Genomic DNA, 17863 nt, shown 5'->3' with positions numbered 1-17863 from the left:
ACATGGTTAATTCATAATATATATATACCTCAGTTCGAATAGCAATGATGCTTCTGTTAGTAATAGATGGATGAAATGCAATCGCATTTTTCTTACAGCAGATATGTGTGTGTGTCATCCAAACAGTTTTGCCTTTGTTGCAGGCTAATGAATTAGAATATCTGAATCTCAAAAACAAGGGGCAGATTGGTGGCATAAATTTAAAACCAGAGTGCACACACACACACACACACACACACACACACACACACACACACACACACACACACACACACACACACACCCTCCTTTCTGAAAGACACTTGATTGGTAATTGGGAGGCCAGGCTGTAGGGAGGTTAATTATAGGATACATATTCAGTCGGGAATCTTTTTTGTTTGTGTGAGCGTGTACGGGATAGATGCTGAAAAGATATTAAAGATCTCAGCTGCTCTCTGAATGAAGCTTGTCCTTGTCATTTTCCCCCTAAATTTTTCATTTTAACATTTTGCTTTTGCTATCTGTGAAAGTTAAAGAATTTGCTTGACGAGTGCAGTTTTTTTTAACCTGTGTTGACGTCAAGGAGGTCAAGATTCAGTTAGCCCAGGCTGGTAGATGCCATAACTAAACCATCTGGACACAAAAAGCATCTTTCACCATTGAAAGCCATTAAAAACTACCAGTGTATTCTAATGGAATAATTACTTTTTGCATGTAATTTTTAAAATTACATTATATTATACTAATGTTTTACCAGTGCCAATTTTTTGGAGGGTGTGAAATTGATTTTTTTGTTTATAATGTTTCATCAAATACAGTAAAAACAGTAATATATTGAAATGTTGAAATGTTTTCTATTTTAATATATTTTAAAATGTATTCCTCTAATGGCAAAGCTGAATTTTCAGCAGCCATTATGATGATTTGTTGCTCAAAAAACATTTATTATTATTATCAGTGTTGAAAACAGTTGAGCTTCTTCATATTTCTGTGGAAGTGATGCATTAGTTTCAGCATTCTTTGATGAATAGAAAGTTCAAAAGGACAGAATTTATTTTAAATAAAAAAATTTGTAACATTATGGGCAAATTCCAAATGGAAGTGAGCATCCCTTTGCCCTACTCCCTTCGAAGGGCAGAGCCCTTGAAGTGGGGACTTTGGAGTGAGCAGAGCACTTGCGTGCCATTATGTAGCCATTTGGAACGCGCTTGGCTAAGGGAGCAATGAAAAACAAATTAATTTCCTCATTATCTTCACCTGGGATGTTCCCATGACAACGCAGCATTAGCTGTCCTTACAACAGATGTTTCTTATTATTGCTGTTAACATAACTGTTGAAAATAAATATACATTTTATATAAAAAAACTAAATAAATATACGTTATGTATGTGTGTGTGAGTGTATTTTCTCTGCCCTCAACTTTAAAACTTGCCATCTCATCTTTGGTCCCTGCATTACCTAATGCATTTCTTACCTATGAAACTTATTTAAATATAACATGACAAAAAAATGTGTGAAATATATCACAAGCAAAACAAAACAACTTGAATTGCAGTGTTTGTGAGTTAACTCGAACTCTCCTGTCATCTATAGATTTAAAATAATTCATGAGTATTCGCTGGGTCACATGACCATAAATTTTAAAATTACTTTCTTGAAGTGACCATCGCATGTACCCTTCGCTAACGGCCTTGTGGAAGGACCCTTTGTGATCACTTTCGTTTGGAACACCCCTACAAATGGCATCCCCTTCCCGAAGTGCCCTTCAAGGGTGCAAAAACGCAGTTTGGAATTTGCCCTATAAATGTCTTAGCTGTCTCCTTTGACCAATTTAATGCATCTTTGCTGAATAAAGTATTCAAACTAATCCTAATAGACATGAACTAAAAACCTGCAATTTTGATTGGATTTTGGGTCTTCAAGGTATTGCAACAAGTCTAACATTGAACACTGCTTTTTTCCTTCCATTTTAGATTTTGATTTTATTGAATCATATGAATAAAATTATCCATCTCTATCTCGACTGTTTGTTCTCTTATTGATTACTTCATGTTGTGCTGCAGATTGTGGCGGTGTATAACGGCGCTCAGAAGCAGATGAAGATTCTTCCTGGGATGACCATCCAGTGGCCAGGTGGTAACATTCCCTTGGATGTGCCCTACTGCGGCTTTAAGAACGAGAATCCTGCCTGTCGTGCACGTAGGTAACTTACACTAGTTCTGCAGACAAACTGCTTATCCATCTCTCAATCTCCGTCACTTTTCCTCTTTCCTTTTAGGAACAATCGCAATGCACCAGATGATTTCCATTGTGCTTTTCCTCATCCTTGTCATCATCTTCACTGTGACCGTGTTTATATACAGGTGAGAGCAAGCAAGATTATTTTGATAACTGATACCTAATCAATCATTTATAAATGTTGGTTCTTCTGATTCTATTCTACAAATATGGCTTTGTCTAAAACACCTACTGTATATACACACAGAAAGCTGAAGCTGGAGAAGGAGTTGGTCGCTCAGTTGTGGAGGATCTCTTGGGACGACATTCAGATGAGCAATCTGGAAAAGGCCATGAGAAGCACTGGCAGCAAACTTACACTCTCTCTAGTAAAACACAGATGCAGTACATACTAGTGCACACTCATATTTCTCAAATTTCTTTTCCAGCTCTCTGGTTTTCCATTTAATATTAATTTTATTTTATTATTTATTATGCTTATTATCGTCATTATATCAGTTGTTCTCTCTCATTCTCTACAGAGAGGTTCAAACTATGGATCGCTGCTGACAGCTGACGGTAATTTCCAGGTGTTCGCTAAAACTGGCTACTTTAAGGTATCTTTCTGACAAGCTCTTTTTAAAAGTTTACATGGTAACCCTTTACAATAAGGGTCAATTTGGTAACATTTGGTATTATGAACTAACAATGAACAACATTATTTACAGCATTTTTTAATTTTTAATAGGTTAATGATAATTTAGAAGTATTTAGTTCATTAACAGTTTATTTTTGTTTATCATACATTTTAAAATGTTAAAAATATGAGTTGTAATTTACATTAGCCTACATTAAATGCTTTAACGGTAATTTTAACAGTACAGATTTACCATTTAAATGCTTGTTATAAGCTCAAAATGCACACATGCTACCCACTGCAAACATAACACGTGTGCCAATTTTTTCCCCAGGGAAACATTGTAGCCATTAAATACATCAGCAGAAAGCGCATCGAGTTAACGAGGAAAGTGTTGTTTGAACTGAAGCATGTGAGTGTGTCATGCTGTTATTTGCTCTAAAAGTGGATTAATCTGCATATCTGATTATAATTATTACAAATACACTACCATTTAAAGGTTTGGGGTGAGTATCTTTTTTTTTTTTTTTTTTTGGAAAGAAATTTATACTTTTATTTTTGATCAAAAATAACAGTAAAGACAAGATTTCTATTTTAAATGTTTTTCTAGTAACACTTTACAATAAGGTTCATTAGTTAACATTAATTAACTACATTATTTAACTAGAACTAATAATGAACTGCACTTTATTGAACTTTGTTAATGTTTATTTCAACATTTACTTATACATTATTAAAATCTTGTTAACATTAGTTATTGCACTGTGAACTAACATGAACAAACAATAAACAACTGTATTTTCATTAACTAATGTTAACGAAGATTAATAAATACAGTAACAAATGTATTGCTCATGGTTAAAGTGTTAGTTCACCCAAAAATGAAAATTCTGTCATTAATTACTCACCCTCATGCCTTTCCACACCCGTAAGACCTTTGTTCATCTTCAGAACACAAATTAAGATATTTTTGATTAAATCCGATGGCTCAGTGAGGCCTGCATAGACAGCAATGGTACTTCCTCGCTTAAGATCCATAAAGGTACTAAAAACATATTTAAATCAGTTCATGTGAGTACATTGGTTCTACCTTAATATTATAAAGCGATGAGAATATTTTTGTGCGCCAAAAAAACAAAATAATGACTTTTTAACAATATCTAATGATGGCGGATTTCAAAACACTGCTTCATGAAGCTTTGGAGCTTTATGAATCGAATCAGTGGTTCGGAGTGCCAAAGTCACGTGATTTCAGCAGTTTGGTGGTTTGACACGTGATCCGAATCATGGAAAAGATTCATAACGATCCGGAGCAGTGTTTTGAAATCGGCCATCACTAGATATTGTTAAAAAGTCGTTATTTTGTTTTTTTTGGTGCACAAAAATATTCTTGTCGCTTTATAATATTAAGGTAGAACCAATATAGTCACATGAACTGATTTAAATATGTTTTAAGTACCTTTATGGCTCTTGAGAGAGGAAGTACCATTGCTGTTTATGCAGGCCTCGCTGAGCCATCGGATTTAATAAAAAATATCTTAATTTGTGTTCCGAAGATTAACGAAGGTCTTACGGGTGTGGAACAACATGAGGGTGAGTAATAAAAGACATTATTTTCATTTTTGGGTGAACTAATTCATCCCTTTAATAATTAATCCCTTTAATTCATGTTAATTAATACATTAGCTAATGTTTAACTAATAAACCTTATTGTAAAGTGTTACCGTTTTTCTTTTGAACTTTCTATTCATAAAAGAATCATCAAAAAATTATCAGTTTCCAAAAAAACATTAAGCAGCTACAATTTCATCATTGATAATGATAAGAAATGTTTCCTGAGCACCAAACCAGAATGATTTCTAAAGAATGGAGTAATCTTACCGACCCTAAACTTTTTAAATGGTACTGTAGGTTCATTTAATACCAACAATAAGTGAAGTGTTTTGCTTATAAATGTTTGTACAGATATACTGTGAATTATGAATAATAGTGCGCGTTTGTTCTCCAGATGAGAGATGTGCAGAATGAGCATTTGACCCGTTTTATCGGCGCCTGCATCGACCCACCCAATATCTGCATCGTCACAGAATACTGCCCTCGAGGCAGCCTGCAGGTACAGACACATGATTCTGTCATTGTAGGGACTTCTCATTGACTTACTGTGCTGATGACATTTTCTATCCTCTAGTCTAACTCTAAACTCAACCCTTACAAAAACAATTCTGCATTTTTATGTTTTAGTTAAGATTTCCTGTGTGGGCCATTGGCTGTTCAATATAGATTATTTCAGATCTTTTTGATGACATGCTGAGCCACATTCATACGTCAATATCAAAATGTGCATGTACACACACTGTTTCTAGTAGCTGTGGAAGATCTCAGGTTGGCTGAGTTATGAAGGAAACAATGTTTTAAATGTCCCAAATGTGGAATTGCCAGCCTAAAGGTGCGGTCACATTAGTGAAAATTCACGATCAAAAATGGTCCATTTTCTATTATCAGTGGTGTAGCGATGTGTGAAGCACAGCTCACACAGAAGTCAAACAGCTTTCTGTTGATCAATGCGACACATCCACATGACATGACTTGAACCTATTGTGAAATCTTTTACCCTTATGAAATTCCCAATTACGTGGATTCCTATTGAAATAATTGGATTGTGTCCACGAAAATTCGCTAAGCAACGGTAAATGTGACCACAACTTCATTAAATAAAAGTTTACAAAAATACACACACACACAATAAAAACTGGACACTCTAAAAAAAAAAAAGAAAAATTTTATTATATTCTAAATATCAAACCAAATAGCATCTGCAATCGTGCCTTTTGTAAGAACAAATTTATTAAGTCAATTACTGCACTTTGTTTTAATGTTTTATCAAATGCATTTGTACATTACAGTGGATCTCAGCATTTCTGACTTCAAGGCCCCCATTGTCCACATCAATATTTGAGCCCCTAACCCCACTCACAATTTCTACCTGATAAAATATTTTAGAGCTTGGCATAACTAGAAAAATGTATATTCTTTAAAAAAAATAACCAAATAATATCAAATATCTTGATTTTTAGTTGTTTATCTCATTTTCATACTTATTTAAATCATTTTAATTCATCTTGAAGCCCCCTTGGAAGTTTGTTGAGGCTCCTTAGTGGGCCCCGGCACTCAGTTGAGAACCACTGCATTATTAAAGGGTTAGTTCACCCAAAAATGAAAATAATGTCATTTATTACTCACCCTCATGCCGTTCCACACCCGTAAGACCTTAGTTTATCCTCGGAACACAAATTAAGATATTTTTGTTGAAATCCGATGGCTCAGTGAGGCTTCCATTGCCAGCAATGACATTTCCTCTCTCAAAATCCATTAATGTACTAAAAACATATATAAATCAGTTCATGTGAGTAGAGTGGTTCAATATTAATATTATAAAGCAACGAGAATATTTTTGGTGCGCCAAAAAAACAAAATAACAACTTATATAGTGATGGCCGATTTCAAAACACTGCTTCATGAAGCTTCAAAAATATTCTCGTCGCTTTATAATATTAATATTGAACCACTGTACTCACATGAACTGATTTAAATATGTTTTTAGTACATTAATGGATCTTGAGAGAGTAAATGTCATTGCTGGCTATGCAGGCCTCACTGAGCCATCGGATTTCAACAAAAATATCTTAATTTGCCTTCCGAAGATTAACGAAGGTCTTACGGGTGTGGAACGGCATGAGGGTGAGTAATAAATGACATTATTTTCATTTTTGGGTGAACTAACCCTTTATGTTGGCCTTGAGTTCAAATACTTTTTGGGCTGTATATGTATGTATATGTACTTGTCTCAGTTTTTTCTGCATCTGCGTACAGGACATTTTGGAGAATGAAAGCATCACACTAGACTGGATGTTCAAATATTCACTAGTCAGTGACATAGTAAAGGTAGAGGCCCCTCTTTGTACTTTAAAAAATGACAGAAAATTCTGTCATCATTTACTCGCCTTCATGATGGTCCAAACCCGCAAGACTTTCCTTCATCTTCGAAAAACAAATGAAGATATTTTAATGAAATCTGAGGGACTTTTGTCCCTCCACTGACAGTCTACGCAACTACCACTTTGTCACTTCAAAAAGTTCATTAGAGATCATAACTAATCCATATGAACTGAGTGGTTTAGTCCAGTTTTTCTGAAGAGACACAATTGCTTTATATGATGAACAAATTGAATTTAGGCGTTTATTCACCTATAAACTTTCTTCAGTGCACACATCAGAAATGGTAAACGGAAACTAACGCATGCTTGCTTGATGTGCGAGAACCGATGAGGTTCATTATCTCATGTGTCATGCAGCACATTTGAGCTTCCGCAAGAATCACTGAGGTTTGTTCTGGTGCATCAGGCAAGTACAGTTGAGCTTCTGTTTATGTTCACTGATCAATGTTTATATGTGAATAAAAGCCTAAATTCAATCTGTTCATCATACAAAGCGATCATGTCTCTTCAGAAAATTAGGACTAAACCACTCAGTTCATATGGATTAGTTTTATGATCTCTTTATGAACTTTTTGAATCGACAAAGTGGTAGTTGCGTGGACTGTCAGTGGAGGGACAGAAATCTCTCAGATTTCATTAAAATATCTTCATTTGTGTTTCGAAGATGAACGAAAGTCTTATAGGTTTGGAACAACATGAGGGTGAGTAGTTGATGACATTTATTTTTCATTTTTGGGTGAACTAACCCTTTAAGTGTTCATGCATTTATTTTCTATGATAATTTTCTATTTTCTATCATTTTGCTCCGTCCCTGCCCACTTGCTTTCTTTCATACTTTCCAATCTTTCTCTCCCCTCAGGGCATGGCTTTCCTTCATAACAGTGTGATTGTATCCCATGGCAACCTGAAGTCATCCAACTGTGTGGTTGACAATCGTTTTGTGCTAAAGATCACTGACTACGGGCTGTCCAGCATCAGGACAGAGTCAGACACGGAGGACGCCCACTCTTATTATGCACGTCAGTCATGTGACCTTTCGTCTTTGTCAATTCATGTCAAATTGACTCACATGGCTGCAATTTCCACAACACACATGCATACAAACCTCAGTCACGGTCTCTGTTGTTCACTGTCAGTCCCCTGTCTGTCTCTGTGTGCATCTGCATATGCCTGTGTGTAGGTAAGCTGTGGACAGCTCCAGAGCTGTTGAGATTGGAGTGCTTTCCTCCAGGAGGCACGCAAAAGGCTGACATCTACAGTTTTGGCATCATACTTCAGGAAGTGGCTCTGCGCAGAGGAGTCTTTTACCTGGAGGGAGACTCGCTAAGCCCCAAAGGTCAGAGATCAAATCTTGCCAATCCATGTGTCATATATTACACAATTAGCCTAGGCCTACCTGTCTCCATCCTTTTTTTTGACATTAAATCCTGAACCTTAAACAATTACACACCCTCATTTAGTTTCAAACCTTTATGACTTTCAGTGGAGCACTTTGGAAAATGTTTTGGGTTTTTTTCAGTCAGTGCTATTTTGGACCTCAGTGACTCACTGTATGGACAAAAACTGCTGAAATGTTCTTCAAAATATCTTTGTGTGTGTGTGTGTGTTCCACAGAAGAAAGTAAGTTGTACAGGTCTGGAGCTATACAATTCTTTCAAGCTTCATATAGGATGTAAAAGCATCATCTATTTGAATAATCCATATAGCTATATTCCAAGTCCTCTGGTCATTTTATAGCTTTGTGTGAAGAAAGGGTTAGTTCACCCCAAAATGAAAATTCTGTCATTAATTACTCACCCTCATGTTGTTCCACACCCGTAAGACCTTCGTTCATCTTCAGAACACAAATTAAGATCTTGGTGACAGAATGTTGTCAGATTTCCTTCCATTGACTGCCTTTACAACTGAAACTTTGAAAAAAGTTCATAAAGAGTTCGGAAAACTAATCCATATTAATATTTATTTAATCCACATTTTCTGAAGAGGCTTGTTCGATTTGTATGATAGCCGAAAGTCAGAGCCAGTTGTAGATAATGGCTAGCCGGAGTTGACAGATTTGACAGAAAATTGCATAGTGTATAGTGCACCCACTTTGGTTTAGCTTCAGACCATGATTCCATCCAGTCAGAGGATATGAAACATGTTTGATATTTTGAGCCAATTTTAGAACAGATTGTTTTCTTTTGTCATGCGTATCCTAGCAACAAGACATGTTTGTTGTGTTTGGAACAACTTGAAAGTAGAGTGTGATCCTCAGTCATTTTTTTCCTCTGTAACCATTTAAGGATTCTGCTATTGTATGTCTAGCGTTTTAAAATTTGTTTAGATTTTAAGTTATGTAGCCTTCAAATTTAGTTTCTGTTTCATCTGTTTCTCACACAAAGCTATCACATGGCTTTACAACATCTGAAATATTGCACGCAAGTCAAACTGGACTGATGCTTTCATAGTACTTCCATATCCTTTTTAAAGCTTAAAAGCCTTAGTTTCCATTCAATTGCCAGAAAAAAGGCAATGGTAAAGCCTGGTTTTATGTGTTCTTCATTTAATTAATAAGTAATGTCATTCATTTTATTCCTTTAATATGATTAATTTTGCTTCTCTGTGAAATTTGGGGTCTGAAATTCTTGGGGCCTTTGAACAATTTGAGGAGGATGAAAAACTTGGATTTCTGCCTCTTTTTAAAACGCTTCAAAATATTGATGCACGTCTCTGCACTCACGCAAATTACTCTCGAGAGCCTTCACAGTGACAGGAATGAAAGACGCTAATGAACCAGGTTCTTCAGAGAGGTCAACAAATACACAACCAGACACCATTCACAGTTGCGCTCACACACACATGCACACGCATATTCTAGCATCCTCTCTTTACTACAGACACATCAAAGATGATCCTTTACACATACAGTATGTATGCATAAGAACACCCTCACAAGCTCTTAATTTGCCAGTCCACTGCCCCTCTCAGTCCTCCGTCAGTGAGTTTGTCTGAAGAGGAAGACACTTGACATTATCTTGTCATCCTGCCAAAATACTCTCACAAATTGCATCCCCTATTTATGGTTCTCTTTTTTTTTTACAGAGAACAGCTCTTAGGGGGTGAAGAGCTCTCTCATTCGTACATAGAAGTCAGTTATAATGTCAGACTTTTGCATTTTGATTCTGTATGATTATACAGAGCTGCTAATTGCCATAAAATATGGAGATCATGACTTGCTAAAATGTTGCTGAAGTAACATTCCCAGTCATCTCCATTGCCTCTATAATTTCGATCGGCATTAAATGAAAAAAAAAAAGCTTAATGAATCACTGTCACTTTATATCACTTTCAGAGACACTAAAAGGTTCATTTGTTCGTCACACAAACACACACACATCCATCCACACTTGTCTCTTTTACTCTCTTTCCCTCTCTAATCTAATTCATTGATTTAATCGTGTGATTCAGAATACTGACCAAAAAGCGATTGGTCTGTATGTGTGTATATGTGTGTTTTTATTTGAACAACAGACTTCTGGTACACACACAAACACAGATAATGTGCTGTCAGCATCTCTGGAGCTTGTGATCTCAGCACTATAATCAGAACTGACATAGAAGAAGAGATCATATCAATCTTCAGGCGGCACGCATGCATTTGGGCACCTTGCTGATGAGATTACTGTTGGTAAAGATTATGGTTGTAGACTGGTGAATCAATCAGCCTAGTGTATGCTTGGCCAACCAATCAACCTGGCACCAACACAAAGAAACTGTGCAGCAGTAAGGATGACCTGAGCTTTGAAGGAGCTGTTTCTTATCAGGACAGATTGTCAGTGAAAAGCCTCGGATGGAGCTGAGAAATGGGGTTTTTACTAGAGTGCTACAACCCACAGCTGTTTCTTTTAGGCTTTCAGAGCTGTAAGAGCCTGATGAATAGAGCTGAGAGAGATCAGGCAGAGGATGGAAAACAGAGATAAAACATTGTGGGAGTTTGTGGGAATAAGACAGACGGAAAATGCCCTGATGCAACAGATAATAGAGAGAAAAGGAAGGAAGGCGCATTGACAGGCAGAATGTCTTCAGACTACTGATACTGTTGAAGTTAAAGGAACTGTTCACCCCCCTAATTTTTTTTCTTTTGGTTATGCCTTAATAAAGTCACAACTTAATGGAAGTAGTGACTAATCTCTTTTTTCCATGTTGTGAAAGTGAAAAAATTATCAAAAAGAAAAAATTGTGGGGCACTTGGTTCGTTCTCACAGTTTTTGATTGAATGGAGGTAGATCTGAATGCGAATTATCACATTTTAATTAAAAATTACAAGGTAAAAAAAGGTGAATTTCCAAATTTAAAAACAGGACTCATAACCGATAAAATGGTCCCCTATATTAAAATTCAGTTTTATTTTGTCTAAATTAATTAAAAAGAAAACACTAAAAGCAAAAATCAGTTGTTTTAATTGCTATGTGAATTTAGGCATCACAAAATTATAATTTACAGTATGAAAAATGAATATTCATTTTGATATTTGCTAAAGATTACATTTACCAGTGTTAAAGGATTAGTTCACTTTCAAATGAAAATTACCCTAAGCTTTACTCACCCTCAAGCCATCCTAGATGTATATGACTTTCTTCTTTCTGATGAACACAGTCGATAATCTATTAATAAATATCCTGTTATCCGTTAATAAATTAATAAATCCGTTAATAAATATCCTGACGCATCCGAGCTTTATAATGGCAGTATGCATTACCAAACGAGTATGAGCTGAAAAAGTGTCTCCATCCACATCCATACATCATAAACATATTCCACACGGCTCTGGAGGGTTAATAAAGGCCTTCTAAAGCAAAGTGATGCATTTATCTAAAAAAAATATATCCATATTTAACAAGTTATGAAGTAAAATATCTAGCTTCCGCCAGACCGCCTTCCATATTCTTCAAAAAGCTTACGCTGTACATCCTACGCCTTCATATTCAACTGACGGACGCCAGTTCCATTTTTTTCCAGAGCTGTGTGGAATATGTTTATGATGGATGGAGACACTTTCTTCAGCTCATACTCGTTTGGTAACGCATAATGCCATTATAAAGCTCGGATGCGTCAGGATATTTATTATTTCTACGATTGTGTTCATCAGAAAGAAGAAAGTCATATACACCTAGGATGACTTGAGGGTGAATAAAGCTTGGGGTAATTTTCATTTGAAAGTGAACTAATTTTTTTAATTATTAGTGTTTTTAAAGATTAACTTTACTTGAGCGTTAGATGATGGCAAAGGTAATATAAATGTGAAAATAGGGTTATGAGGATGAGTAAATTATGTCAGGATAATTTTTTGGGTGATCTGTTCCATTAAACTCAAAAATTCTCCTCTCTATTCCTGCTCTCCCACTTTCTTTCATTGTGTATAGAGATTGTGGACCGTCTAGCTCTGGGAGAATGGCCATACCTACGGCCATCAGTGAACCCTCAGGCCCACAGTGAAGAGCTGGGTTTGCTGATGCAGCGCTGTTGGGCCGAAGAGCCTTCAGACAGACCAGAGTTCAACCATATTAGTGTGTTACTTCGCAAACAGAACAGGTCTGTCCCCTTTTGCTGTCTATACTGCCTCACTTGTCTGTTTGCTTATTTCTGTATGTATATTTCTCTCAGAGCAAATAGTCATTTCATGAACAATTTTATAAAGTGCCACTTTTTGTTCACTTATTATTATGAACATTCACCCGATCCCATCTCTTTCTCTTTCTCTGTCTCTCATTCTCTTTCTCAGGGAGCACAGAAGTAATATCTTGGATAATCTTTTGTCTCGAATGGAGCAGTATGCAAATAATCTAGAGGAGCTGGTAGAGGAGCGGACTCAAGCCTACCTGGAGGAGAAACGCAAGGCAGAAGCTTTACTGTACCAGATCCTCCCTCAGTCAGTTGGCTGACATACTGCACAAATAATAAATCAGCTATAAAATAATCCTATACACACTTAGTTAACTCTCATAGGACTTGATTTCTGTTGTGTGTGTTAGTTCAGTGGCAGAGCAGCTGAAGAAGGGTGAGACAGTGCAGGCTGAAGCTTTTGACTCTGTCACCATTTACTTCAGTGATATTGTGGGCTTCACGGCCCTGTCAGCAGAGAGCACACCTTTGCAGGTACCTTGCACAAAAGTAATTCTGCTTTGTTTTAGTTTGACTCTAATGATTTTAAGTGTGTGTGTGTCTCTCTCATAGATCGTCACCCTCCTCAATGACCTTTACACCTGCTTTGATGCCATTATAGACAATTTTGATGTTTACAAGGTATCACCACCTCATACCTGACCACATATTTGCCCTAGACAGCTGTATACATCTGTCTCTTTTGTCAACAAATTATGTCTTCACTTTATTTATTCCTCATTTTCCTTTTTGGTAATTGTAAAAGGGTTTTATTTTATTCTTTTTGTACCACAATCTTATGGGACATTTTTTCTTTAAAAAAGGGGGAAAAGCCTCCATGAGGTACTGATTTAAAAAATAAAAAATCTAATTTAAAAGTGTTTAATAAGACAATGCTTAATTTGCATATTTTTAAATAAATATTGAATGCATCCTAATAGAAAATGTACGTATTTTCATATTGCAAAGTTTGTCATTAATACAAAGGAAAATTATGGCTTATAGACCTTAGTCAAGGTACATTACAGTTTTCCGTTGGTAAGATTTTTTATTTGTTTTTTGTTTATGCTCACCATCGCTGCAATTATTTGATCAACAACATTCTAATTTAGTGATCACATTATACTTCTATCCCTCACAGCCTCGTTTTCGTTTCTGTCAAAAATTAAATATGGTGCTACTCTTACTAAGGTCTATTCACCTGTACGTTCACTGAATTAAACAAGAAACATCCTCAGTTTTAACAGTGGTTTTTTGTTTGTTTTTTTGTAAAATCCTAACTCCCGGTTTCACAGAGAAGGCTTATGCCTAGTCTCAGACTAAAATGCATGTTTGAGCTGTTTTAACTGAAAGCAACTTTTACTGACGTATCTTAAAATATGGCACATTTATAAAAGCAACTAAAATGCCCTAATAAAACTAAGGCCTTATCCTGGTTTAATCTAAACTGTCTGTGAAACCGGGGCCTACATGTATTAGTCTTGTGTTTTGTGCTGATGTGGATCTCTGTCTGCTGTGGTGGTTTTGTTTCTAATTGTTCCTTAGGTGGAGACAATAGGAGATGCCTACATGGTGGTTTCAGGATTGCCTGTACGGAACGGGAAAATGCACGGTCGTGAGATCGCACGCATGTCCCTTGCTCTGCTGGAGACTGTTAAAACATTTAAGATTCGCCACCGACCTGATGAGCAACTCAAATTACGAATCGGCATTCACAGTGGTAAGAATGATCGCATCAATCTTAATGAAGTTAAACTAATCTTTAACATGCTGTTAAATTAGCAGAAAACTGACTCTTCTGGTTGTAATAAGCTTTGTTAGTATATAATCACTATCCATTGCAGACATACTTCTCAAACTCATCCATAGACTAATAATTTTTACATTAACATGCATAGTTTTGAACAGCATTTCCACTTGTATGTGTGTTTCAGGCCCCGTCTGTGCAGGAGTAGTTGGGCTGAAGATGCCTCGGTACTGTCTCTTTGGAGACACAGTGAACACATCCTCTCGCATGGAGTCAAATGGAGAACGTAAGGACTTACTGTTCCCATTCCCACCAAATGGCAACTTGTGCATAGAACTAAAGGTGAAGACTTCAGGGCTGCTTTTCTCAAAAGCATCGTAAGCCTAAGTTGGTCGTAGAACAATTGCCACTAATGGCCTCTACGATCAACTTAGGCTTATGATGCTTTTGGGAAACGCAGCCCAGGTCAGTTAGTAAAGGCTTAGTGGTTTGAGCCATGACTCTATACTAAGGGTATGAAACAAGAACTGAAGAAATACTGAATGTTTAAATTTTATATTAGATTTGAGGTATAAAATTGACAAATATCCGGTCAAAAGTTCAATTCATTTCTGCAGACCACACTGAGATTGAGATTGCTACATTTTTAATATTAAAAATTATTATTATTCCTGTATTATCTGTCATTTTTAAACGTCTGCTTTAATATTTCAAAAGAGATGCATCTTCATATGTTGGATAATCAACACCAATTTTCCATAATGAAATTCACAATCATTTGAAGAAGCCTAAACAAAAAAAGTTGATGAAAAGATTCCATTGTAATTCAGATTTAATTATTTCCCCCACCACCTGTTTTCCCACATAAACGCTGCCAGATAAATGAGACAGATCAGCCAGCGTTTGATAACACTTGACAAAAGCAAAACAAATTGCAATCAGGAAAGTGATTAATTTTGAAGGTTTCTAATTCATTCCTCACAGAAGTAGATTAGCATATATATATATATATATATATATATATATATATATACACCTGCCTTGACCATCACAATCCTAATTGATACATTGAACTGTGGGGGTTTTACTGCACACTGTGACCTTTGTTTATTTTCAGTATCAGGACACTGCTCAACTGTTTATTTAGTATGTCCATATTTAAAATGTGTTACTGTTAACTAAAACTATTAAAAAAAACTTTTTTGTTAATTGAAATAAAGTTGATATATAAATATTACATGAAAACTTTACATGAAATTCTACGAAAATGTTGCCTTGGTATCCAAAGGCTAATTCACACTGCACCGACAGATGTTGACACTTCTTAGACATCACAAGACCCGACAAAAGCCGATTCAACATGTTCAGTCGCCGAAAACAAGCACCAACCAATGCCAATAGATGCTGACAGGGGTAACACACTGATCCAATAAAACAAAACAACAACGATGAACTTGTTTGTTGCTGCTGGTTGGCGTCTGTTGGTGCAGTGTTAATTGGCCTTAACTGAATTAAAATAAGCTTAAATGTGAAGTGACTAAAACTAAAATGACTAAAACTAAAACTGAAATAAAATAAAGCTAAATAGAAAAAAAAAAAAAAAAAAGACAAGCACATAAAAACTTGAACTAATATTAAAAAGAAATCTGAAAATAAAAAAATAAAAGCTAATTCAAAATATTAATACAATAATATTATATAAATAATACCAAAATAACACAGTGTTTGCCAATACAAATAATTGGCTCTTTAAAGTACCTGCTGGTGGAAAGTACAGTAAATCATGTTTGCCAACACACGTTAGTCAACCCGGTGAAGTGAGCTGTGTGAACTCAGCTAATCAGGCTTTATACAGTAACACTGTAATCATTTACACGCTGTTATCCTGCAGCTCTGAAGATTCATGTGTCGTCAGCCACTCGAGATGTGCTGCTAGAGTTCAACTGCTTCCAGCTGGAGCTGAGAGGAGATGTGGAGATGAAGGGAAAAGGGAAGATGAGGACCTATTGGCTTCTGGGGGAAATGAAGGACAGTGATTGAGACGGTGGGGAGTGAGAGTGAAAATCATGGGATCAACAGAGACACCCTGACTCTAGTCAAATGCACCCACAGGGGGACCAAGCCAAGACTGTTGGGTGCTGGTTCTGTTGGCCAAATGCACATGCACATATTCCTATACAGCACTAGATGATGTCTGACCTTGTATATATGTACTTTAAGATGTTTCTTTTTTTTTCTTTTGTAAGAGCACCAGCTGCAGATGTAAATGAAGTGAAGGTTGAATGTGATTGAATATCGTCCCCTGGTGGATAAGTTGCAGCACTGCTGGCTTAAAATATATTAGATTAAATAAATATGATGGCTTCCAGCTAGGGGGTGTGTGTGAGAAAAGACATGTAAATATTAAAGATGATGAAGTTATTACTCATAATTTAGCTCACCAAAAAAACAAAAACAAGGCTTTCATATTTCAAATGTTTTGAAGACAAACATCCATAACTTATTTACTATTTTGTCATTTATTTCACTGAAGTAGTATTGATAGATTCTTATATTCCAAATCATTTTTATCACCCAGTCGGACTCTTGCACACATATGCATTCTTCCTTAAGCCATATAGACACATTGCTTTCTGGTTCATGGTCCTGCTGAATGAGAGGGGCTCCAGTTTTGAGAGATGGTTGTTATTGATAGTTTTTGGTATAATTGATGCAATTTTGTGAGCCACGCAGAACTACAGCAGCTTTAACAAAGCATTAATAATCCATAAAAATAAAATCAACCTGCTAACAGATCAGTAACATCACTCAGTTTGATTTTAGATCCTTTTCCCATCTTTTCCATTATCCCTGCAGAGTCTACAGGTATGTTTCATGGGAGATTGACACATAATTTATTATTTATCAAATATCATTTATGAGAAGCACTTTGCCATTGTATTATTTTACATGCTTGAATGTTTAATTGTTTCCTCTGCCTTTTTGATTTGTTTTATAGTCAGTAAAGTGTAATGGATCTCTCCATGGGGTTTATGAGTAATGATAAAACATCTGGCAACATAATCATAGGCAATAGCAGACTATTTACTGCATACTGCAGTTATCTCCAAATTATCCTCATAAGGCCACAATTATAATGCATCACATTCGGATAGAACCTGACATTAATTTCTGACTGCAATCAAGATCTGAATCCTTTTAAAATCTTTTAATTTCTTATATATTCTCTTGAGAGTCTACATAAGTACCTGCCTGACACTTTAATTACTTTTAACCACCTTGAGTGGATTCTCTCACTGATTTCAGATTGTCATTCCTATGAGCACTTAAAGGTGACACTTTTGAGAGTGCCAAGAGAGAGACTCTTAATAACTGTTCCTTTAACATTATCCCAGTTCAGAAGTGTTTAAACTTTGCATTCGATACACCTATTATAACAACAAATATTTCCACATATAAACTCCATATAATACCAAAATAAAGTGCATGCATTATAATGTTGGCAGCACCAATGATATTTAAACTTCATTTTTATAATATTTAGAGGCACTGTTATGGAAGGAAAGGCACAAGTTCTGTTTCTGCCTGAGGATTTCCTCTGATTACCACTGCTGTGCTATATTTAGCATTCCATGGTTAGTCCA

General features: G+C 36.0%; 1 protein-coding gene across 1 annotated transcript in view; it reads left to right on the top strand.

Annotated features, from left to right (window-relative positions):
- The window catches only part of npr1b (natriuretic peptide receptor 1b), a 51616-nt gene extending 34375 nt beyond the window's left edge, over positions 1–17241 (top strand). The window contains exons 9-24 of the mRNA XM_051864385.1: positions 2044–2179; positions 2259–2343; positions 2466–2586; positions 2740–2814; positions 3169–3246; positions 4843–4947; positions 6705–6776; positions 7689–7848; positions 8010–8165; positions 12235–12403; positions 12594–12740; positions 12844–12967; positions 13046–13114; positions 14018–14192; positions 14407–14505; positions 16111–17241. Of these exons, the coding sequence (XP_051720345.1) occupies positions 2044–2179; positions 2259–2343; positions 2466–2586; positions 2740–2814; positions 3169–3246; positions 4843–4947; positions 6705–6776; positions 7689–7848; positions 8010–8165; positions 12235–12403; positions 12594–12740; positions 12844–12967; positions 13046–13114; positions 14018–14192; positions 14407–14505; positions 16111–16259 (1920 nt within the window). The 3' untranslated portion in view covers positions 16260–17241. The remainder of the gene's footprint in view (positions 1–2043; positions 2180–2258; positions 2344–2465; positions 2587–2739; positions 2815–3168; positions 3247–4842; positions 4948–6704; positions 6777–7688; positions 7849–8009; positions 8166–12234; positions 12404–12593; positions 12741–12843; positions 12968–13045; positions 13115–14017; positions 14193–14406; positions 14506–16110) is intronic.
- The last annotated feature ends 622 nt before the right edge of the window (positions 17242–17863 follow it).

This window comes from Ctenopharyngodon idella, chromosome 16 (assembly GCF_019924925.1).
Source record: "Ctenopharyngodon idella isolate HZGC_01 chromosome 16, HZGC01, whole genome shotgun sequence".
In the NCBI taxonomy this organism is placed as follows: domain Eukaryota; kingdom Metazoa; phylum Chordata; class Actinopteri; order Cypriniformes; family Xenocyprididae; genus Ctenopharyngodon; species Ctenopharyngodon idella.
This window is presented reverse-complemented; position numbering and strand designations above follow the sequence as displayed.